The sequence below is a fragment of the Aythya ferina genome (genome assembly GCF_964211825.1).
Source record: "Aythya ferina genome assembly, chromosome: 19".
Classification (NCBI taxonomy): domain Eukaryota; kingdom Metazoa; phylum Chordata; class Aves; order Anseriformes; family Anatidae; genus Aythya; species Aythya ferina.
The window spans coordinates 9,637,103-9,661,902 of NC_140309.1; the positions used below are offsets into that span (position 1 = coordinate 9,637,103).

Here is a 24,800-nt window from a genome sequence, read left to right on the forward strand (position 1 = left end):
CTTTGTGCAGCGCTGGCAGGGTGGCTCCCTGACGAAGCTGTGCTGCAGCACGGCTCTGCCTGGGGCATGGGGTGAGGTTGGGATGTGCGTAAGCCTCTGCACGTGCCCCTTGTGCAGGACAGCATTGAAACTGAGTCTAAGCTGTCCCTTTTCTGAGCCTGGGCTGGGACTGCAGCGATGGCTCTTGGCCGTCTCGCTTTCTCTGAAGGATCCATCCTTCCTCCAGGGATGGGGCATCCCTGAGAGCAGCCCTGCAGCATTTAATCCATCACTTTTCCTGCAGAGGCTGTGAGGGGGCCAGCATTTGCTCTGCTCAGGGAGATGAAGGCCACGTGCAGGGCACTGCAGCGCCGCATCACCCAGGCAGGGCACAGGATCAAACCAAGTCACATTCCAGGGCATTAGACAGACGGTGGGAATTAAAGACTTTACCTGGAAACAGGCTTTGCAATACTGAGCCCTGCCTTTGTCTCCCAGCCTAAGGCTATTTTTGTCCCTTCACCTGCCCATGGCCAGGGGAGCCCCATCGGGTCAGCCCAGGGGCTGGGGGGAGGCATCAGGCAGCACGAGGTGGGGAAGGACGGGTTATCAAAAGCCAGCTGCTTCGTTTTGCAAGGTGTGGACTCATTAAAAGCTAAGGAAAGGCTCCAGCTGCTTTCGGTAGTCTTGGGATCAGAAATTCCCACCTGGGCTATTAGTCTTGTTTTTGTTTCTTTCCATCTCTCCGGTCTGGGGACGGGGCTTCCCTGGGGCCTTCCCGGCGAGGTTTGCTGCCTCGGCCTTGCCTTTCCCTCTCCGTGTCTCTGATCCCCGCGTGTATCCGGCCCCACAGGGCTGTGTGCGTCTCCCCTGGGTGCTGCTGGGGCCTGCTCCCTGGTAGGGTGCTGCAGGAGGCAGGGCTCAGGGGCTCACCTCAACCCCACAGCCTCAGCTCCCTGACCCGCGGGATGATCTTCTCCTCCCCGGGTCTCAAGCTCTTTGGGGAAGCATTTGAAATAATGACGCTGGTGTAACGGCAGTAACGACATTAGGCTCTTGCACACGTAACTCGATTTTATTTATTTATTTATTTATTTGCCCTTTCCTTAAGAGGGAATTGCTGTTATTTTCTGGGCATTGGGCCCGGTTTCTGCTTCGTTCTGCCCGAGCCCGTGCTGCAGCCTGGATGTGGTGCCTGAAGCCAGGCTCGCCCTGCCACCAGCCCCGTGGCTGCTCCCATCTCCACTTCCATCCACACTGAAACTCTGAGTCCTGGGATGTGGGAATGGGGCTGAACATCTCAGGACCTTGCTTGGGGCTGGTTGCACAGAGCAGCACAGCTCACCCCAATGTGACGGGCAGGGGCTGCCCTGAAATTGAAAACACGCAGAGGGAGGAGAGGCCGAGCCTCAGGTCATGAGAGCACCCGTGGGCATCGTGTCTAGGTACAGGGCGATGACAAGTTTGGATGCTTCAGGAGAGAAATGTTTGCTTCCCGGCGAGAAATAAATTGGGTTAGTTTGCCTAATGTCAGTGTGTTATGAGTCAGGGGAGTTCGTTAACATTTACCAAAATCTGAATGAAAAACTGAATTTTTCATTAGACAAAGAGGCTGTGCGTCATTTCGCTGGTTTTGGGGGAATCTCTCCAATGAGTGGAGTGTGATGTTTGAGACATCAGCACGCCAGGCTGCAGGAGCTGCAGTTCTGCCTGTCTTGGTGTGGGCTCTGTGTGCTCTCGGGTTGGCTCGATATATGCGGCGTGTCCAGCACCACGCCAGCAGCCCCGAGCCAGCAGCAGGATGCGGTGCTGGAGCTGCCCACAGCATGCAGGTTGAGGTTGTGCTCAGTGTCTTGCACCGTGTTCTCACTGTGGTGCTTTTCTGGCAGTTCTGGCTCAAAAAAAAAAAAACAAAACACTCCTTGCATCGCGTGGGAGCACAGAGGTGTGGGTCTGAGCCTGGGGGGAGGTCAAGTGGAAGCCCTGCTTGGAGACAGCTCCCTGTGCATGCCACAGGAGTCCTGTTCCCCTGCTGCTGGACTCACCGGGCAGCCTGTCCCTGTCCCTGTCCCTGTCCCTGTCCCTGTCCCTGTTTGGGGAGCATTGTGGCCCCAGCCCATTGCTTGCTGCTCCGTGATGCTTCGCCTGCTGCCTTGCTCCATGCCAGCAGCTGAAAGCCGGTTTGGAGAGATCACGCCCAGTGTGCCGCGAGCGAGTGCCACACACTGCCTCAGCCCTGGCTGGTGACGGCCACAGGACACAAAACTGGGCTGCGTGCTCAGCGTGCTGCACAGCACCACCATGGCACGGCCAGGGGGCACAGGAACAACGCGGTCCCCAGGGCAGCTCCGCTCCCCAGCCCGCAGCACCGGGACCACACGGTGACCTTCCTCCTCCTCCGAGGGGCCCGAGGGCACCGAGCTGCGGCGAGCAGCCAGCGGGGGAAAACCACTGAGGGTCCGGCTGCTTCTTGCTTGTGCCTTGTCCTCCGGGGCCACGGCGGGGAAGGGGCTGAGGCTGGCCACAGCCCTCATTCCTCCGCTGCTGGTGCCGCTTTGTTGCTAGCTGGTGACATCACCCGAGAGCCCACCCCCTGCCTCCCCGCCGCCGCTCGGTCTCGCTCACTCGCTGGCAGGCAGCGCCGGCAGGATCAGGGCTGCGCGAGCGGGCGGCAGCAGCATGCGTGCGGCGGCTGAGGCTGAGGGCGCGAGAGCCACGTAGGGTGCCCGGCCGAGCCTCCCCGCCGCCTGCCTCCTGCCCCCCGCCAGCACCGTCGCGGCTCCCTCCGGGGACGCTGGGCGCCGACAGCCGCGTGCATGACACTCCGAAAAGGAGAGAAAATGACCATAAGTATCCAGGAGCACATGGCTATCGACGTCTGCCCCGGCCCCATCAAACCCATCAAGCAGATCTCCGACTACTTCCCCCGCTTCCCTCGTGGGCTCCCCGCCGCCGTGGGCCGCAGCGGGGCCCTGCGCCCAGCCGTCAGCCAGCCCTCCGTCAGCCCCGCCGAGGCGCCCCGCGAGGAGGACGAGGACGTGGACCAGCTTTTCGGGGCGTATGGCACGACGCCCACCCAGCAGCCGGCCAAGTGCCCCCCACCCGAGGAGGCGGTGGACCCCGAGGGCTACGAGTCCGACGACTGCAGTGAGTTGCCAAGTTTCTGCGGGAGTTTGTGTGCTTGTGGTGAGGGGGTGGGGGTGTTTGGGGTCTGGTTCCTTGTCTTGCTGCCCGCGCCGTGCACCCTTTTCCCTGGCCACGCTGCCCGTCCCTGGCATTGCACTGCAGCAGTGACAAACCCTCTGCTGTCACCGCGGTGCTGCCCCCAAGGAGGGGTGGCCCCGGGAGCATCCCTGCCGCAGCCAGGCTGGGCGCTGAACCCAAACTGGGGAAGTCTCCCAAGAGCCACCAGTTGCTGCGTTTGCCGGTGCGGGTGAGGCGCTTCCCTGCCTCGTTCCTGCTCGGCTTCGGGTCCCTGGTGGCTGCCGGTGCTGGGCGCGGAGCCTTCGCTCCATCCGTCTGGGTGGTGCAGCCGCCCGGCTGATGAGCTGGCGATAACGCGCTCGCATCGCCCAGCTTGAGCTCGGGCGCTCCGCTCGCAATGGCACCCGCCGGGAAATCTCTGCCCTCGCCCTCTGCAAACTCCAGCTCCCGTTCCTCGCCCCCCCAGCTGCAGGCAGAGCCCCCACTGGAGGGACCAGGGGGCTTCCGAGCAGGCTCCGGCAGATGCAGGTGTTTGCAGCTTGGTTTAACCCCTCCCCACCCAAAACGTCCTTCCCACCCGGCTCGGTGGAGCTTGCAGGCTGCAGAGCAGCTGCTGTCTGGCTCTGCCAGCCGCGGCGGCTGGGATAGCATCGCTTCCCCCCCGGGTCAGATAAAAACCAAGGTCTCCGCTCAGCCCAGCCCTTAGGGGCCAGATCCTGCCAGGGGCTGAGCACAAAGTTTGCAGCCTGGAGGCGACGAGGAAGGCAGGCAGTGCTGCTGAGCGCTGCTGCGTGCCCGTCCCCGGGGAAGGGGTGGGCTGAGCTCCCACTGAGCCGAGCTGTTTACGGCCCCGTGCCGGGCAGGCGGTGGCTTTCCCTGTGCCAAATGTCCCAGCCCTGCCTGGGCATCGCTCCCGGCTGCTGGGCGGCTGCCAACGGGGCTGGGCCCCTCCTCACTGCGAGGTGGCACGGCCACCACCATGCCCTGCCCTATGCTGCCTGCTGCCCGTGGCCAGGGGATGCTCTGGGTGCCAGCCCCCGGTGGGTGCAGCCCCCAGTGGGTGCTGCCTCGCTCCCATCCCGTGCTGGGGTCACGCTCCCCTTGGAGGAGGAAGAGGAGGAGAGCAGAGCCATGCCCAGGGGGAGCATCCCCGCTAAGCCCTGTTTGTCCCAGCCAGGCAGTTAGCAGCGACTTTAACCGGATTTGGGTTATTTGCTGCTCTAATTATCAGATCGCCTTTGCTCATCCCGGCGCTAGACACGGGAGCAGCTGGGCTGCAGGGGCAGAGGTGTGCGCGGGCGCTGGTGCGCTCAGGGCCGCAGGGCACGGCGCTTTCACCAGCACCCAAGGGCGCTACCGTCTGTGCCCAGCGAGGCTGGGAGCTGCGGGGCTGGGGGCTGGAGGGCGTTCGTCCTCCCGCTGGGCGCTGGGAGGAGCATTTCTTGCAGTGTAACAGGTGTCGGCCACGCCGCCGCCGCTCCTCAGCCAGATGTGCTGGGTTTTCCCCTGGCAGAGGCGCAGCAGCGCCAGGAGCGGAGCGGGTGCAGTGGGGACGGCCGGGATCCCAGCTGGGGGACAGCGTGGGGTGGCCCCAGCCTCTGTCGGGGTGCAGAGATGTGGGATGGAGCCTGCCCATCCTATGTGGTTAGCAGGCACGCTGCAAAGCCAGGCGAGGGCTCGCTGGCCCCTTTTCACAGTCAGGGAGCTGGGTGGGGATTTGTGCAGCCCGCCCGGAGGCACCAGCTAAGCTGGGGAGTCTTTCGGCACCCCCTCATATCCCCAGTGGGTGATTCAGGGCTGCTGCATTAGTCACCTGCACATCCCTGCCTGGATGGCGGCTTGGGGACATGGGGACTGGCTGAGGGCTTGGGTATGGCAGTGCTGGAGCTGGGGGCAGCACCCATCACCCGCTGCAGTGCCCGGGTAGCGCTGCGGGGCAAGCTGCCTGCCCGGGTGCTTTGGCTGCCCGTGTCTCCACCTTGGCTTTGGTGCAGCCGGGTTGGGATGTTCCCTGCATCACTCCCCAGGGATGCTCCCAGCGCAGCCCCACAGAGGTGCAGGATTTTGTCACGATAGGGCCCGTGGGAAGAGGTCGGCTCCTTCCCGTTTGTCCCACCTGCCTGCGGGTTTCCCTCCCCTAGCACAGAAGCGATGGCGCTCCCATGCCCTCTGGGAGGATTTGGGCTGCTTCTGGCTGAGGAGATGCAGTGTTTGCCTGGTTTTCCCCTAAATTTGTTCCTGCCCAGCGTTACCTCTCCAGCCTGGTGTTCCTGGGTGCCCAGCAGCACCGGGGCTGTGTGGCTCAGCCCCGCAGCACTGCAGGGGCTGGGGATGGAGCAGAGCCACCAGCACCCTGCCCTACAGCACCCGGCGGGGCTGCGGGCTTGGATGCGGGGCTGGGTCCCTGCGCTGCAGTCCTATTTCTTGTATTTCAGTGTATTTCTTTGGCACCTGATGCAGGGGCTCGAGTTGATGGCTCTGGGGCAGGAGGCAGCCATTTGGGGCACCCTCCAAGCAGCCCGTAGGTCCTAGCCGAGCAGCCTGCAGCTCCCAGCTGCGGCCACCACCCTCCCTCTGCCTTTTGGCCTGTCCCTGAGGGCCACCAGCCTCCAGGGCTGATTTCCACCCTGTCAGGCGGTGTGCTGGCGAGGGAACTCGGTGCAGAAGGAAAATCAGGAAATGCCAGCTAGGTGGCAATGTGCCACCTGCCAGGAGCTGGGCAGCAGCTCCTCACCTCCCGGCTCCCCTCTTCTGAGCAAGCCACGGCCCCTCCAGCGACTGCGCATTCCCCGTGGCAGTGCCTGGGCTGTGCCACAGCTCGCCTGAAGGGCTCTGGAGGCTGTGCAGGGTGTGGAAACGTGGCTCTTGGGAGGGAGAGCTGCAAGGACTGCTCTGCTTGGGGCTGACACTGGATGCACAGCCATCCCTCTGCCGCAAAGCACAAGCCCTCGAAGAAGCTCTCCGCGCACCTCAGCTGCCGAGTGAGGCTGTGGCAGGGTTTCGCTCCCTCCTCTGGACGTGCCAGGCTTTGGGTTTCAGGACGGGGAGGCAGCCCGAGAGCACGGCTGCTGCTGTGGAGCTGGGCTGGCTGGAGGAGCTGCGTGGTGCTCAGGCACAGACAGACGTGGCCGTGGTTGCCCACCGGAACAGACAGCTCACGGGGCTGCGGCAGCAAGAAGCCCAGGTTTCCGGATGGGAGCTCGTGGCTTGTGACGCCAGCTGGAAGCCACCAAAGTTATTTAGGAAGGCTCTTTTTTTTTTTTTTTTTGGAGCAAATATGATAATTAGGCAAAGTTGTAGGGCAGTTATTAATTACTGTCTGCTTAAAGACGTAAAGAAGACCAAAGGTCTTGCAGGGCACTGAGTCTCCGAGTCGCCTGGCGGTGCTCGTGGCCAGGCAGCAGGAGGATGAAGGGGAGATGGAGGGGAAGCATGCGCCGGGAGGATGAGGATATTTACTTCTGAAACACAGCTCCTTAGCATATGCTGCCACTGCTATTTATAACCTTTGAATCGTCTTTTCAATCCAGATAAGGCCAAAAGAGGTATTTTTTGCTCGGGAAGCTAAACAAACCACCGCTGATGGTGGCGGAGCCTGGAGCGTGGCTCTGCCAGAGCCAACGGCGCCTGCGCAGGTGCCGGTCGGTGCCGGACCCCGGGTGCCATCCCCGGGGAGCTGGGGACAAACCTGCCCTGCCTCCCTCCTCCCTTCCCCGGTGCCCCGTGCCCGAGGGCTTCCCGGATCTTTCATCTTTGTATTTAACACTGAAGGCAATTTCGGGGGGTTGTTAATTGCAATACCGTATTTCATTAAAGGGAGAGAGAGGGAGAGATTTGAAGGCCATCTCCAAATTGAAATTGCTGGAAGTCTAATTGCTGCTGACATCAGGGACCATTTAGTGCTGTAAAACATAATTGCATCTCTGAACTGTTCTGAGCAGATAAGTGTTCCTCTGAACACTCCTCCTGGAGAAGACAGAAGAGCTGATGAGCATCCATCAACCAGCCTCGTGGAGAAGCAGCTCCCTGCTCTGGAGCTTGCCAGGGGCTGGCGCTGTGTCTGGGAAATGAAGAAATATTAATTGTCATAGATTTTAAGTAAAAAAAACCAACAACATGGAAAGGCAGGAAGCAGTTGTGAGAAGGAAGAGTTGGGCTCTTTCCTTGCTCCCACTCCTGTTGCATTCAGCCACAAACCTGTGCCATCCCCGGAGCTCCCAGGAAGGGAGTGCATGGATCCAGTCCCTGCTGGCTTTTGTGCAGGACCAGGACATCCTGCTCAGTGTCTGTGTCCTAGCACAGCGTGCTGCCCTCGGGACACGTCCCACATCCTTTGTCACTTTGTCACAGAACAGCTCACGGTGATTCCTGGGGCTGTTTCCAGGAATTAACCCAGGGGCTGTCGGAGTTTTGCTCCCCACGGCGCAGGGAGTCAGTCGCTCCTCGCACGTGCCCGCCAAGGCGATCCTCAGCTGCCTGGCTTGGAAATGGCAAAAATTATTTCTGTTCCTCCTGAGGAGTCATTTGCTGACATTTCTCGTGGGGCTGTAAGTGCACAGAATTACTTGCTGCCTTTCAGGACCTTTAAAATTATCTCCATTGCAGAGGAAAATTAAAGCAATGGAAGAATGGGGACCTATCTTTTATAGTGCATTAAAAAACACCCAGCCTGAAGGTTACTGAACCTGTGCTTTCTGTAAGGGAGCACTAATCCAGACAATCCCCAGCAGTCTCTTTACTGCTCCACTCTGATCTCCCTGGCACAAAATCCATGAGCAGATTTTCTTGGGAGCAGCAATGCTGATAAGCAGAGGGACTTAAGGCTTTCGGACTCCTTTTTAATTAGTTCTAGAGCAGTTTTTAGCGCGCACCTTGCTTTCTCCCAGCACCTAGCCTTGCTGGGCTTTCCAACAACAGTCATGTTGCAGAAGCTTCCCCAAGTCTGGAAGGTGAAACACCCTCACAAGCGATCGCTGCCGGGCTTTGTTGAAGTTTCTGGGACTGCTCTGCGGGTGCCAGTGCCTCTTTGCCATCTCCAGCACCTCCTGGGCAGGGGAACTCTTCCCCCTCGCGTGTCCCCAGCCAGCAAGGGGCCAGATCTGCTGCTGAATGAGGGCACCTTGCCCACACAGCCAGGGACCTGCTAGGGAACATCACCCAGATTTACCCCTGCAGGTATAAACAGAAGATGCTTGGGGCTCCCCGTCTGATGGCAGATACCAGCCATAAACCACGGGGACCATCCCTGGGGGGGCGCAGGACCCCGCGGCGCCCCCAGGCTCCAGACGTGTGCCATGGCCGAGCCCGGAGCCACACGGTCTGGCTGCTGATAATTTCACAGCCCGCTGAATTAATCAAAACGCCCAAAGGTCGGTGGGGGAAGAGGCCGCGTTCCTGCACGAGTCAGATTTATTTTTCTTTGCAGAGCCTGCGCTGAGCGCCGGCCCCGGGCTGGCACCTTCCCATCAATCTCTCCTGATCCGCGGCCGGGAAGGAGGGTCAGGCCCTGCTAATGAGTTCACATCTCCTAATGGTTATTTTATCATTGGAGCAGAATAATCGCAATAATAATGATACATCCTGCCTGCTGCCTGGAGAGCGCTAAGCTGCCTTTGTAATGCCTGACAAAGGCATTTATTTATATTTTTTTTTATTTGCAGTCCGTGTGATTAGAGGGCAGCATTCAGAATAGCTCAGTAGAGTTAAATATGTCTGGTAACAGCGCTTCTCGTCTAATTGCTGCCCTTTTCTTTTTTAGGCACTTGCTCCCCTAATTAACAGCACAAGCTACTTCCATCTCAGCTGCGAGGATGGCTGGGAGGGGGAAAAACAACAAAAGCAGGGCATCTCGCCTGCTTGGCCGAGGGCTTTGTTCAAAGCCGGCTGCGTGGCCGCTGCTCCGGGCAGCTTTGGGCCCAATCCTGGCACCTGGGGGCTCGGTGTGACCCCAGGGACGCTCACAGCTCGAGCACCGTGCTCACCACCTGGTGGGATCCCACGAGCTTTGCAGGCTCTCACCCTGCGGCTCAGCCGTGGCCGTGCCCATGCCCGTGTCCCCGTGGGGCCGCATCCTGCAGCCCCCCCCAGCTCCAGGCTCCTGCTGCAGCGCCACGGCTGCCAAGTCCCCCACGTCACCCTGATCCCTTTTGTCACTTCCATACGGCCGCGCTTTTAAGCAATTAGTGCAACACATCCCGATGATGTTTCCATGTCCCTCTGCCGAAGGCGGACCCTTTCTTGGGAACGGGAGCTCACCTTTGACAGCACATATCCATGCGGGGAGCAGGACCCTCCCCGTGCTGGGGGAGAGCAGTGCAGGGGCCGTGCACCCCTGCCCGTGCTCACTGCTGCTGCTTCGTCCTGCTGGGGCCGGGCTCGCTGCGCCCTGGGGCAGGTTGTCGCGCCAAGGGGACAGGAGGCTCTGCCGGCATTTCCTGGCCAAACCCCGTTTCCACGCCAAGCTTTTAATTTGTTTTATAAACTGCCAAATCCAGCCGGCTAAGCCGCGGCCCCCTCCTGTGGCTGGCGGGCAGTGGCTGGCTAAAGGGCAGGTGAGGATGGAGAGCCTGCGAGAGCAGAGGGTTCTTCTTCCATAGGCAAAAACCCAGCTTTGTCAAGTTTTGATGACTTTGCCATGAGCCATGGGACCAGTGCTGGTCCTTGCACGCTGCCATGCACAGCTGCCAGCCCCCTACCTGTGCCGCCAGCCCCACGAGCAGTTTGGAGCCTCAGTCGCAGCACAATTTGGGTGGTGAGTGCTCTGCAGGTGCCCCTTGAGCCCAACGCAGAAGTGACACACAGGTGTTGCAGATTTGGCCTCACCCTGCGTCGCCTCCATCTCCCCGAGCCCAGCAGGTGAACCCCACAGAGCCAGCAGCTAACGCACCATGAAATTACTCCAGAGCAAGGGGGGAGCATTATTCTGGCACAAACCTCCGTTAATATTTTTCTTCTTCGCTTTGAAGACAAAATATTTACTCTGGAGCAGCGGGTTTTTGTTTGCTAGCAGGCTAACCCTTGTTTGGGCTGGAAGATCACTGTGAAATCACCACGCGGAGGTTTTGGTTGCCTCCACATGTGCCGCCTCGGGAGGTCCCAGTAGGGGAAAGTGGGCACAGCAAAACACAGGCTGGAGCCCCTGGGGGGGCTGAAGGCTGCTGGCAGGTGAGGCCATGCTGGGGGAGATGCCAATCCACGTGGGGATTGGGTCTGGGGGCCTTGGTGAAGGTCTGAGCACGTTTCAGAGGAAAGCAAACCTTTTTAAGGCTTTGCCATTGCTTTGCCATTGCTTTGCCTGCAACTTGCTCAGTCCAGAGGGAGAGAATTTCTCAAACCCAATTTTCCCCTGCTGCTGAGGCTCCTGCTCTGCGCTGCCCTCCCACCCCTTCCCCTCGGCCCCGAGCACCGCTGTGGCCGCAGCTGGGTTGCCGATGCCGTGAGGGAACGCCACTCTGGCTGAGGGCTGTTGATGTTTTTCATCTTACCCGTAAAAGTATTTCCATGCTCGCTGGGCTTAATTTACAGTTCGCAGCCAAGCCGGAGCTGGGAATGGGTCCCACCGGTGGCTCATTTGTTCAAAGGTGTCAGCGTGCAAATACACGCGGCGGGCATGCCAGCAGTGCCACAGGAGGTGTGGGATGGGATGTGCCACGCTGCCCGGCTCCCCCTGGAGAGGAGCCTTGGGGCTGGGGAGCCCCCCAGTTTCTCCCCAGGATGAAACACTGCAGGACGTGCCAGCCCCACTGCTTCATTCTGGGGCTTACTTGGAGGATGCTTTGCTTCTCTGTTGCATCTCCATCCGCTCCCTTTGTGTTACGGGGCGAGGAGCCAGCGGTGCTGGTCCCTCTGCTTCACAACCTCTTGTGTCTCTTGCAGCCGCGCTGGGGACGCTGGATTTCAGCTTGCTGTACGACCAGGAGAACAACGCTCTGCACTGCACCATCAACAAAGCCAAGGTACGTGGAGCCGGCCAGCCCCGCGGGGCGATATGGGGACACCAGAACCCTGCCGAAAATGGGGACACGGGGGCTCGGCCGGGGCTCTGCTGTCCCCAGCCCCATGCCCGCACCATCTCCAGCCCCAGTCCCATGGGACGCAGCCATTCACCCATCCCTGTCCCCGTCCCTGTCCCTGTGCCGAGCCGGCTGCAGCTATTTATGGCTTTCAGCAGAGCACCCAACCCGATGTTGTTATTTACTTGACGCTGTGACCGGCTGTCAGTTTATAAATGGCTCTTTTAAATGCTGCTAATCACTGCCACAAAGTGCTCTGCCTCAGCTCCTTTGCCGTCTGCGTGATTGAAGCAATTAGGGTTTTTTGTTGTTGTTGTTTTGTTGGGCTTTTTTTTTTCTTTTTTTCCTTTTTTTTTTTTTTGCACGTTTTGGAGCAGAAACAGGCAGCGGAGGTCCTGCCTCTGCCTTTGGGCGCATGGCTTCAGGGTGCTGCTCAGCTCCTCCCTGACCTCACCCAGCCATGGGGGCCTGGAGGGAGACCCACGGCCCTGCAGCCTTGGGAAGGGCTGGGGGGGCTGCAGGTGACCCCCAGGGGACCGTTTCCCTTCTGAGGATGCTCGAGGACAGCCGGATTACCTGCAGCCCCCACCCCGGAGCAGAGCACCTCTGGGTGCTGGGTGCGCACACCCGTCGGGAGCAGGAGCAGGGGCACCACAGCTCGGCTCAGGCTGTGCACAGCCGCTGGGCAGCCTCGGGTCGGGTTTTCCTCGTAGTGCTCGGGAGCGGAGCCAAGCAGGGGTTTTCTGCTCGGGTTTGCAGCGGGAGGAAGGTGGGGAGGAAGGAGCCCCACGAGGAGGAGGAGGCTCTGACAGCAGCGAGAGCGAAGGCAGGGCTGAGGAAGGAGAGCCTTGGTCCAAGCATGCCCCAGAGCTGGGCTGTAAGGGAATGGCAGCAGCTGAACCCCCCTAAATACAGCCCTGGGCCCTGCCCGCGGGTGGGACAAGCTCCCCCCCGCCGCTCTGACATTCAAGCGTTGCAGTCCTGTTCATTTCCATTCTGCTCTCATTCTCCCATTTTTCTCTTTTATTTACATTGCCATCTGCTCGCTCTCATTTCATCTCTCGCCTGGGGAAAGCTGCCAAAACTTGACTACAGAAAGGTAAGGGCCAGGACCCCGGCTGCCGGCGGTGGGAGCTGGCGGTGGCTGCGCAGATGCTGCAGGGCAGTGCCGGGACGCGTGGGTCCCACGGGGCTGCGTGGTGTCAGCCGCCTGAGAAGGGTTTTTCTTTCTCCTCTGGATAACCTCCCCCCTTGGTTAAATCCGCCCCGTCTTGGTCCAACACCAATTTTCTGCTCTGCAGCCACCGACTGCTCGGTTTGCAGGTCAGGGCTTCCAGGGGGTTCCCTGCTGGGGCGCTTTGTGCCTCAGTTTCCCTAATAGCACAGAGCTCTGCCCTCCCAAAACAGGACGGAGAAGGACCTGGATAACACGAGGTGCCACAGGCTGTGCCCTGGCACAGCTCATGGTGGTTTTGGTCTTGTTTTCTGCTCAGCCTAACCAAGGCCAGCGTGCTGCACCGATCCCTGCAGGGCTATAGGGGCATGGGGCAGCGCAGACACCGCTGTGCTGTCCCGTAGCTCCGTTGGGCTCCTGTTTTTGGGAGGAAGGTGCCACGGGTGATCCTCGGGCAAAGCCATGGTGACACAACAGCACTGCCAAGCCCACTGCCTGCAGCGGGGGGCTCCTGGAGGACACCCGGCAGCTTCCACCCTGCTGAGCGCCTGGATGCGCCCCACGAACCCGCGGCCGAGTGCTGGAGATCTGCACGGAACACGAGTTATGAATTTGCTCATCCATATTTATCACTGCGGGGACATTCCCAGCTCCGAGCCACAGCTGCTGCTCCTGGCCCCAGCGGGGACACCGATGCCACCCCCTTTTCTCCGGGAGGGCTCAAGCTCCTCCAAACACAACTCCTTTGTTTGCAGCACGCTCTGGGGAGCCTTTGGCTGTGATTTCTGGACATGCCCATCTGCGAGGGGTGACACGGCCCCTGCAAAGCAGGGACACACAGCACCCCGGGCTGGAAAGAGGCACCAGAGGCTGGGTTTGGGCAGCAGCAGCCTGCCAGCCACGGGGGGATGCTGCTGGCACGAAGCCTCCTCCTGCGATTCCTGCGTGCCTCGAGCGTGGCGTTAATAGGCAGCCCGATTAGCCCGCCTCGTAATTAAATCCTATTGATTAGCTAAATGTCAGTGGCACGGAGTGCAGCTGGCGGCAGCGGGGCTGTCGGTCCCCATGGGATCGCAGCGGGGATTTCGGGATTACAGAGGGGATTTCGGAGCTGGGGAGAAGAAGGGGAAAGTTGTGAGCAGCATCAGTGCCCCAGGGAGGGCAGATTGGCATGAGGCCGTGCTGGTGAAGCTGGTGGGTTACTTTGTCCCCAGCGTGGGGCTTGGGGAGCCCTTGGCCACACTGCCTCAGCCTCTTGGCTCTCTTGGAGGAGATTTAGGTCCCTCCAAGCAGAAGGGGTGATGGCACTGTCACCCACGTGCCCCTGTGGGGCAGAGCCATCGCGTTACATCCCACTGGTGCTGAACCCGAGCAGAACGACGTGGGAGGGAGCCAGACGTAGCATTAGGAGCCATTTTCCAGGCTCCTGTCACCCCATCCTCCGTAGCACATCTGTTAAAAAAGCCTTAAATAGCCTCCTCAGAAGGTAATTTAATTGAGCTGATTTGATGGGTGAATTACAGAGCTGCCTGTCTCCCTCCATCCATTTTCATGGGAATTTGCTCGCTCGCTTATGGCTTCATTTTCCACACAGCATCCGTGCAGGTGGGGCAGCTCCGCCGCAGGAGCCTGTGGGCAGGATTCACTTCTCTCTGCTGTGAGCAACCGGTGATCCCATTCCCCTGGGTCCCCACAAGCCAGGGCTGTCCCCATGTGCCGTGGACACCTGTGGAGCCGCAGCTGGCACCTGCCTCCCGTCCCCCGTGTTTGCCACGTTCCCCTTTGACTGGGCCAGGGAGGTGACCTGAGCTGCAATGCTGTTGAAACAGAGCCATTTAGCCTACATTTGCTGCTGATATTTTTAATCCTTCTGGCTCTGGTGGAGGAGCCAAATCCTCTTTGCCGGGCCCCGTTTGGCCGCCTGGCCCCAGGACAGCGTGGATGTGGAAACCTGGCCGAGGTTGGCAGCTGGTCCCAAGGTCCTGGGCTGTGCAAACCCGGCCAGCCAGGGCTGCCAGTGTGCAGCTGGGTGTTATTCCATATGCCACGCGATTTACCCCAACATCTCGCCCTTCAATTTGCCCCAAATCCACCCTCCATCTTCCAACTTCCATTGCGCACAGCCACTCCAGCAGCAGCCGTACGAATGCTCCTTGATCCCAGGCACCAAATACCCTGTGCTAGGGGCCTGGCAACCCGTGAGCATCCCACAGCCTGGTTCCTATGCCCAGGTGCCTCTCCCACCATGCTTCCAGCCAAGGGATGCCCTCAGGCACCGGGAAACAGCCCCTGCAGGGCTCCTGCAGCCAGGCTGGAGCAGCCCAGGGCATTTGTGGTAGGGCTGCTGTGGTTTCCAATAAGGACCAGTAAAAATGAGGCTTTGAGTGTTGTGCCGCTGTGTTGCTTCCCTTCCCTGTGGAGTTTGTTTCTATGCACATTGTTACAGCTTTGTGCTGGTTTGGGGCATGGCCCTGAGAGCATTTCCAGCCCCGCGGCTGTTCAGAGGCCACGGGGCAGAGCAGCCTCGTCCCCTCTGCCCAGAGCTCCAGAGCAAACACGCTCGATGTCATCCCCTGAGAGCGGTGGGGTTGGGTAAAAACCCATCAGTGAGGGGCACCGTGAGGGCTTCCTGGTGGCCGTGCTCCAGTACCCGTGGGCACCAGGCTCTGACCGTGGCTGTGCCACCAGCGGTGCCGTGCCACGGAGCAGGAGGACGGCGCCTTCGCGCCCTGGGGAGCGCTGCAGGGGAAGAGCACAACAGCAGAGGTGTGTGCTTGCTTGTAAGCGATTATTAACTGACAAAACCCTGTAATTTTAAGCCATGAAGATCACTGCACTGCTTTCCCTAATCCCCAAATTAATTGCGAGCAGGGTGTCAGAGTCAGCTGCTCCAGCAGCGGAGGTGCGCGGTGGCCGATGTGACACGCCACAGGGGAGCCCCGGGCGTGCTCTGCTCTTGCCACATAGCCTGGGTCTGGCACTGATCCTGCTCTCCTCCCTCCCTGCTCCCGGGGCACCATGGCCCAGCAATGCCCCATGGAAGTGGGCATCAGAGGCTGGGCTCAGTGAGAGCACCCTGCGGGCGGCTCTGCCTCCCAGGACAGCTCCGGTGCTGCTGCTGCTCTGACTCCTGCTGCTTTTCCCTCTCCAGGGCCTGAAGCCGATGGACCATAATGGTTTGGCCGACCCCTACGTCAAATTGCACTTGCTTCCCGGAGCCAGCAAGGTGAGACGCCTTTCACTGCCCTCTCCCTTCCCAGGAATTTCCCTTGGGAACCTGGTGATGGTTCCCTGGTGAGCAGCTGTGTCTCCAGGGGCTGCTGGAGCATCCCCGAGGGACCGCGGGTCTCTGGGGGCAGCGGTGCCTCCCCACAGACCCAGCCCAGCAGCATTGGGTGCAGGCATCAGGCTCACAAAGTCCTGGGACAGCTCCAAGCATGGGGAGAAACCAGCTCTGGTTTTGTTTGGTGGTTTGGTTTTCCTTCTCCTGTTGCATTTAAAACCCCTCAGATCCCAATAAAGCAGGGTATAAATCGTAAGGGAAATATTTCCATCTACTTAAGCTCAGCGCTTGCTGGAGAGAAGAGTAATTAAAGATATTGATGTGTAGTGAGAGCGCGGTGTAACTGATGGGGATGTGGAATTTAAATGCTAAATGTATGTGTTATGAATATTAATTGCGCTCTTATTTTACACTAAAGGGAAGACCTTTTGGGGGGAGGTATGTTTACTTGTTACGGTTCAGCTGAATTAATTCGTAACGTTCAGGGCGGTAGAGGGAGTTTTTAACCACATTTCGAGTTCCACTGGAAGCAGGAGAGCCAGGAGCGCTTTCATCAGCGATATTATCTGTCACTTCCAGTTTCTGCAAAGGCACTGATTAGCATTGCTGCTGGGGGGGGGACGGCCGCAGGTAGCAGTGCCTGAGGGCAGGGGTGGCTGCGGGGGGACCTCACGGGGACACCCCCCTCTGGCCATAGGGCGAGGGGTCAGGATCTGGCCCCAGTGACTGCGGAGCTGCGGTACCATGAGGCATTACCCCTGCTAACAAAATGTACGTCCAGGAATTTATTTTGAGTTTTTATTTTGAGTCAGCCAGAGTCAGGAGCTGTGCTGGAAGCAGGAATGCAAATAACCAGCCAGAACAGCAAATTGGTATTTTTTAATGAACCTGAAAAAAGACTTTTTTTTTTTTTTTTTTTTTTCCCCTCTCTCACTCCTGCTGTATAAATGAAATCCCCGCTCTCTCGCTGCCTCTGCCAAGGTTCCCGTTTCGCTGCTTGTTTCCAGGGAGGGGGATGCGGAGCTGGATCGCTTTGCAAATGAGCCAGCAAGCGCTGTGCCATGCTGCGGGAAGGGGGATTTTGGGGCACCCACGGCCACAGCCTGGGGGTCGGGGTCCCTCTCACCATGCTCCTCCTTTGCTCTTCCAGGCGAATAAACTACGAACCAAGACGCTGCGCAACACGCTGAACCCCACCTGGAACGAGACGCTCACCTACTACGGCATCACCGACGAGGACATGATCCGCAAGACCCTGCGGTAGGGCCCCATGGCTGCCACCCAACCCTCTTGGTCTGAAGGCAGAGTTTAGCATTTTCCCCTCAGGGGAAAAGAAAAAAGAGCTCGGGGGGCACAGGGCAGAGCCCACCTGTTGCCTGCAGCATGCCTGCAGATGAGGAACCGAGCGCCACGGGTTGTTATTTCACATGGAAAATATTAGTCATGCTGAAAGTGCTGCAGGCCTGCCGGGCTGGAAAGCCTCTGGTTTTTGATTATTATTAGCGGTGGGTATTTTTTATTTTTTTTTTTTTTTTCACTGCAGGCTTTGAAGTTTGCAACCTCTCAGGCGTGGAAATCAGTTTGCAGGGAGAGGTTTGGTGAAACGCAGCAGGGAGAAAAAGCCCCAACACACACCTTCGGGGTGCTGCACCCGCCTGTGTCGCCCCCGTGCCTGGTGCTTTGCTGTCCCCTTGGAGCTGCTGGCCTCTGCCTTGCTGGCCTCATGCTGTCCCTGCACAGTGAGGTTTCCTGGCAGACCCAGGCTGCATGCTCAGGTGGCCCCGCCGCCACCCTGGGAAGGTTTTTGTGCAAGTGAAAAAGCAAAGGAGTTGGTGAAGTGGGGAGGCTGTGAGGTTGGGGCTCAGGGCCTTTGCCTTGCCTGGACATTGCTGCACAGAACTAAGGTAGATGGGTGTGTATGTGTTCAAAGGAGATGTTTTTCCTTGTCCCTTCCCAGCTCTGGCAACATTTCTGTACCTGGGGACACGTTCCCTTGCCTATGGCTCATGGAGTTCCCCTGATCTCGCCATCTCCTGGGGCCCGTGGCTCCATTCCTTTCCCTTGCATGGGGCAGCCAGTGCCTAAAACTCAAGTGCTCTTCATTTAGCTGAAGAACAATTCCCCAGCCTCCTATTTCCTTTCCTCCATCCCTGCGGCAGAAGGCATCGGCAGAAGAGTTTCTTTATCCTGAGGCAGGCGTAGAGATGAGGCTTCTTACAACTGAGCCACAAGGAAGAAAACTCAGCTTTTATTTCAATTCTGTGCTTAGATTTCCTTCTTTTCAGATGGGTGGAAGGGACGTGTTGCTGCTCTTCACTTGGATACCTGCCTGCCTGTGCCCTGACCATGGAGTCTTTGTAAAAAAATAATGGATCAAAGCCACCACCAGTCTTTGCCTCCCAGCTCCTGGGGAGATGTTGAAGGGCCCCACAGCCTCCCTGCCCACCTGGGCTTCTCCTGCCCTGAGCTCAGCCCCAGCTGTGCCCCCAGCACTGTCCCTTGTCCCCGTGGGACAGAGGGGACATGCAAGATGTCTGAGGGACTGGCAAGCAGAATTTTGTTAATGAACCAACCCCCTGAGATGTATTTCAGATTTCAGGAAATGCATCAGGTGGGAGGATCTTGAAAGGTCTCATCCATTCATCGAGCAAACCATCCTTGAGTCTAGCCCAGGCAGCACCAGAGCCCCCCACCAGCACTGCAGGGCAGGGGAAATTGAAGTGGGCAGAATGCAGCCGCCTACATTTAAATTATCCGTGTAATAGGCAATAAATAGATTGTATTCGTAATAAATACCGGAGCTGGCCGGAGACTGGATACGATTATTCATATCCAGATATATTGGCGGAGCGATGCATTATTCATATGATATTCAGCGTGCCTGCGAATGCCAGGAATTCTTTGTTTAATCATGTGTTTGACAAACATCATGACTCATTAAATATATTATTCAGAAAATAGTATTTGATCAGGTCTAATAGGCACACTGCAGATACGTGGAGATTTGGGGTCCCAGATTGCATTACACCACGAGCCCTGGACGAGTGCTGCTGCAGAACCATGGGCAGCCTCGGGCCGGTGTCTGACAGCTCCGTGGTTCCTGCGCTCAGACACGGAGGGGTTTTGATTGGTGACCCACACTGGACAGTCCCAGATGCTGCCTCTTGCCATTTTCTCTCCTTTCCAGGCATTGTCTGTGCTTAAGGCATTGTGCCTCTGCATTGAGAGCCTCCCAAGTTGCTATAGGGACCATGGGGAGCTCAGAGGCAGGCGCTGCGTCCTCAGCATCCTCTGTTACTTGTGTACGTTAAGGGAAAGGGTACGAGGCTCCAGCTAAATTCCTCATTGACCCCATTCTCCCCTTCCCACAAGGGAAAAAAGGCCAGAGGAGCTCCTGTGCAGGCAGCAGCCGTGAGTCAGCTGCGGGGTGGCTGGAGCTTCAGTGAGTCAGGGCCGGGAGGAGTGGGAGGAGAAGTTGGGTGAGCGGCGATCGCTCGCGCGCTCCCCGGCTCTCTGCTGCAGCGGTTTCACGGCCTTAGCCCGGAGGTCAGGAGCCCTCCTGGAAGCTGTCAGATCGACAGCAGGGTGCGAGGGACTGGGTTTGATGAAGAGAGAGGCGGGAGGGGGGTGATGCTCGCGGTACAGAGCTCCTAACGGGGAGCGAGGGTGGCTGCTGGAGACATGTGCTCACTGTTTGTCATGGAGCTGATTTTCTAACCCAAGGCATAAAAATTCCATCACATTGATTCCTCGTAATAAAATTCAAGCCGGTGTAATTGCATTACGCCTGTTTCCAAAGGCAGGGCTGGGGCCGGAGCTGCGTGCCGATCTGACTCACGCCTCTGCACTGACTTACGGGGCCAATGCACCACAAGCCACCAGTGACAGATACCACACCGGTGGAGCGGAGGGACCACAGCCAGGTGGCTATAGGGCTGGAGGGGTGTCAGATGGACTGACCACAACTGACACCTCAAAGTGCTTTTGGGATGCGTCCAGGCAAGGTTCAGGGTGGGGAATCTTGTTGCTCTTGTTCTCAAGAGGTAAAATCCACACGGAGCACTGCTCCCCCAGGTGCATAGGCAGCAGCCTGGCCTCGTGCTCCCATCTCCAGTTCATCCTCTGCAACCGCAGGCTTGCTGCTCCCTGCCTGGAGCTGCAGCAGGATGGGGCCACGCACGCGTTGGTGAATGCTGCATCTTGTCTAGAGCCACCGCTGCTCCTTTGTAGGTTTGGGTCTTTGAAAGAGAGAGAGAGGAAGGGAACTAAGAAATACATTGCCTGCATTTCAGATTCTCTTTGAGGATTTTGCTGTTGCGGTGGGGTGTTTTTCTTTGCGGGTATCTATAGTAACGCTGCATCCATTTCTGGAGAGCAGCACTCCCGTGGCCCCTCTTGGGGTTTTCTCCCCAAACCCTCTCCTTCTGCCTGCTCCCCCGACCTGGTGTTCCTCATGCGGCTTGGCTGCACCGTCTGGGTGGCTCCTCACTGCCTCCTTCTTCCCTGGTGGTCAAACTGCCATGGAGAAACCACCCACAGATAAACCACACGCAGATAAACCACCCATGGAGAAACCACCCATCCATGGGTAAACCATCTACGGTCAGAGCCATGGTGTGCAATTCATTCCAGTGACATGGGATTGCAGGGCAATATTTATCTGTAACTCCTTTTATTCCTTCATGAATTGTTCCTGGGTTTATGAAGACTCAGCAAGGCCAAGGTGAGAAAGGGGCGACAACAGGAGCGTCTGCCAGGGGGGAAAAACAGGCAGTGAAAGGACGGGAAGCTGTCACAGAAAAAAATAAAAATCATGGAAAAAGGAGCCCCCACACAGCCCCGCTCACACCGCCCTGTGCTCCTTTCAGGATCTCGGTGTGTGACGAGGACAAGTTCCGCCACAACGAGTTCATTGGGGAGACGCGGATCCCGCTGAAGAAACTGAAGCCCAACCAGACCAAAAACTTCAGCATCTGCCTGGAGAAGCAGCTGCCGGTGAGTTGGCGGGGAGGAGGGCAGTGTGACACCTGAGAGGTGCCAGCAGGCAGCATTTGGGCTGTTTTAATCTCGGTGTATGAGTGATATTTGACGCCAGCGAGGCGCAGGCCTCATGGTGGGCATCCGGCACTGGAGCAGCCCCGGACTGGCTGTGTTCCCCCTCCCCAGATAGATAAAACAGAGGACAAGTCGCTGGAGGAGCGCGGCCGGATCCTCATCTCCCTCAAGTACAGCTCGCAGAAGCAGGGCCTGCTGGTGGGCATCATCCGCTGCGCCCACCTGGCCGCCATGGACGCCAACGGCTACTCCGACCCCTACGTCAAAACGTGAGTGACGCGCCGCCGGCCCGCCTCGCCTGTCCCCGCAGTGGAGATTAATCCTTCTCATTAAGAGATGCAAACGAGGGCGTCACGGTAGCAGCTTGTGAGCGTTATTCCCCAGCAATTATTCCACGATGACGCCAAGTAGAAAAGGTGTCAGCCTGCCCCGTGGCTGCCCCGTGACGAGCAGCACCCGGTCCCTGATGGTTTTGATGTGCCTTGCACTGTCCTGTTCCCCCCTTCACGCGCCCACCAGGTCACTGCCATGCTTCAGAAAGGCTCTAATTACAGCGCGTGTCTAATTAGGTCAGGCAGCACTTTAATCGCACCCCGTAGCTCTGGTGGCTCCAGGGGCTGGTTAACAGGGCTGGGGGCACGTTTGCAGGTCCTACCGATGCTTTGCGATGTAAATGATGGGGCTGTCTTCCTTCTGAAAAAAAAAATGTCCTTTTAAAAAATAAAAAAGCCCAGAAATGGCTGGGGTGGGCTGCTGTGAGCTGCCCTCACCCTGTGGGGCAGGGACGTTTGTGTTACCCGGGGTGCTGGGGTGCCAGGGGAGTCACTGCTTTGTGCCCACAGGCAGGATGATGGCCATGGCTCTTTTTTGAGGGAGGAAATATCAATTTTCAAATTTTCACTCTCCCAAGTGGAGACGGATGTGGCAGGAAGGGCTGGCAACCTGCGCCCGTCCCTCATCCCTGTCCCCAGTGCTCTGACCCCAAATGCAGCACTTTTAGGGATGGCATTTGTTGAGACAGAGTGACTGGGATGAAACGTGCCTGGTATGTGGGAGGCCAGTAATGGAGTTTATCAGCAGAATGCTTTCAGCTTCCTACTCAATTGCTGTTTAGCAGTGGAGACGTTTGTATAAAAATCCACCCTTTCTTTTTCAAATGCTCATCGGAAAAGCTTGGCTCCTGAAACAACAGAATTCCCTTTGTTTTTCGTGGATGCTGCCTCACATGTATGGCAGGCAGTGATCATACCTGCAGGGCTACAAGCAGAGCAGACAGACGAGTGATGTTGCTGCAAGCCCTAATTTTTGAATTACAAGCAAGATACGGAGAGTGCCAACGTGGGAACATGTTGACCTGGGACACAAAAACAGGGGAAAACCCTCGTGCTGCCCAGCGGCTGTGTGCTGACTGCCTCAAATGGTTTTCTTGCAGCTACTTGAAACCGGATGAGGACAAGAAGTCGAAGCATAAGACGGCGGTGAAGAAGAAGACACTGAACCCCGAATTCAATGAGGTGGGTTTTTGCTGCTCGTGGTTCTCACCTGGGGGGCTTTTCTCAGTGCTGTGACTTAAAAGAGAAAATAAAACACCCCGGCCACTGCACAAGGAGAGAGATTTGAGCTCCCCGTGGGGAATGGCGCTGCTGGCGCTGGGCCCCATGACAGCGCAGCCTGAAGGCTCCTGCTCTCCCCACAGGAGTTCTGCTATGAGATAAAGCACGGCGACCTGGCCAAAAAGACCTTGGAAGTCACCGTGTGGGACTACGACATCGGGAAATCGAATGACTTCATAGGTGAGTGGGGCATCTGGAAGCGCTGGACGTGTTCCTGAGATCTTGGCTAAGTGGCATTGCCCCCTGTCCCGGCTGCCTCTTTCACTCCCCAGTTCTTCCTTTGGGGTGGGATGGCCGGCGTGTCCTGGTGTGCCCCAGTGTGTCCTGGTGTGTCTTGCAGGCAGGTGCCCACCCACCTCTCCTCTCTGTCTCTCCCAAGGTGGAGTCGTGCTGGGAATTAATGCCAAAGGTGAGAGGCTGAAGCACTGGTTCGACTGCCTGAAAAACAAGGACAAGAAAATCGAGCGCTGGCACACGCTAACGAACGAGCTGCCAGGGGCCGTCCTCAGCGACTGAGCGCCCCGCGGACTGCTCGCCTCCACGGCGTCGGGCGGAGGGGAGCGAGGCACTGCTGCGAGGGAGAGGGGACATCCCATGCCACGCCACGGGGACACGCTCCCCAGGGAGCAAGGCAGAGGCTCCTCGCTGTGCTCAGCGGGTCCTGGTCCCTAAGGCTTTTCCAGAATGCCTCTCAGCACCCTTACACACACACACACACGCTCACGAGCATGCACAGACACTCGTGCGCACACACACACACACACTCTCAACACACACCTGCATGCACTACAGTTCTGACTCCTCTCCCAACTCGTCGCTGTACTGACTGACCTTCCTGCTGCCTTGCAATTCAGTGGCAAAAATGAATGCATCAGTCTTCGTTCGTGTATCTAATATGAGCAAAAAGGCGTCACTAAAACATGGAACTACTTTATCCAGGCGATTGTGCCATATTTCTGGTGGTTTGTCAGTCTCTGTGGTTTGGGCCTAAACAGTCTTTTATGCATTTAAAGCTCCTCCGTCGGAATGATTGTGTTCTCTGATAACCTAGGAAGACTTTGCTTCTCTTCCAGAAATGTGCTTGTTCTCTCCCATCACCTGTGCGAGTCAGCTGGCAGGCTGAGGGGCTGAGCACCTCTGCAGCCCCCCACAAACCCCCAGGGACAGCCCCAGCCCCAGCCGCCTCCCTGGGAGCTGTCATGGGGAATGAAAGGGGGGAATAAAACAACGACACCGAGCAGGGCAGCCCCGGGCTGTGCCAGCTGCTCCTCTCCCCGTGCGCTGCTTCCTGGGAGCTTCAGCCCCTCTGTTTTTCCAGGAAAGCCGGCTTTTAGGCTGGATTTTTCTATCACTTTCCCCTTCATCTCCTTTCCTAGTGCATGCCATTGCATAGGAGCCAGGCAGTTTCCACTGCATGCTGTCTGTGTGCCACAAGCTGAGCCTGTCCGCGAGGTGCTCAGCTCAGGCACAGCTGCCAGCTCACCCAATTTGCTGCAGCATGCACGGGTCCAGCCCAAATTCCTGCATACGGCACGGGAATACCGGGTCTGAGCTGTGTACGGCACCAGGTCTGAGTTGTCCTCTGCATCCTGCCCTGCCGGCTCTCGTGCAAAACCCAGCGAGGCACTGACGGGTGAAAACTTTCTGCGAAATGCTGCACCTTGCCAGAAATTTCTGAAGCCTTTAAACTGCGACTCCTTCGGAAGAGCTGCTGTTCCGTTCGGTCTCAATCTCTTACCTACAGCTTCTGAGCCGTGTATCCGTGTGTGCGTGTGCGCGTGGGTGTTGACGACTTTTGGAAAGCAATCAGACCTCCGTTTACTTTTCCAAGTTCCAACAGTGTTACACCTTGTTTGATATGGGGGGGGGGGGGGGGGGCGGGAAATGTTCATAGGGTCTTTTTTAATGACTTAATATTTGTAATGCGTTCTACAGATATGCATGGATTTTATTTGAATGCCAGCAGCGTGTCCACGAGGATGCTCCGGGTGATCTGCCGCTGCTCCAGCACCGCGATGCCCGGGGGCTGATTTCGGGGTGCTGAGCCCCTGGGGGCGCGGGAGCGTCCACCTGCAACGTTGGCAGCAGTAAGCGACGGGTTCAAGCGCATGTCGCTGTGAAACTGCCTTATGGCTGCGGGGGAGTAGGACGTGGGGGTTCATCACTTTGCACCGAAGCCTTTTCTAAGCGGACTGTCCGTGCATCCCAGCTGCATGCAGAGCGGTGGTCGTCGCGCCAGCCTTGTGAAATGTTTGATACCGATGTTTTGCTACAATGTGAAGGCTGCAGAAATTGTCCTTACCTGCATCCTAAAGGAATTTTGTATTTCAGTATTATCTATCTGTGTACTTTTGGTCAGATTTGTTAATATTTATAACGAGAACCTGAAATAAAAAGGGGGGAGAAAAAAAAAAAAAGGAGGTGCAGCTTTTGAGTTTCCCCGTGGCCGTACCATGGTGGTGTCACATCGTGTGGCCCCA

General features: G+C 57.8%; 1 protein-coding gene across 1 annotated transcript; it reads left to right on the top strand.

Annotated features, from left to right (window-relative positions):
- Positions 1-2,687: 2,687 nt before the first annotated feature.
- On the top strand, positions 2,688-24,800 carry DOC2B (double C2 domain beta). Its single transcript, XM_084492913.1, has 9 exons — positions 2,688-3,126; positions 11,059-11,138; positions 15,521-15,595; positions 16,803-16,912; positions 20,521-20,647; positions 20,819-20,976; positions 22,140-22,221; positions 22,404-22,500; positions 22,700-24,800. Exons 1-9 carry the CDS (start codon positions 2,796-2,798, stop codon positions 22,834-22,836), a joined length of 1,197 nt encoding a protein of 398 aa, XP_084349039.1. The 5' UTR covers positions 2,688-2,795; the 3' UTR covers positions 22,837-24,800.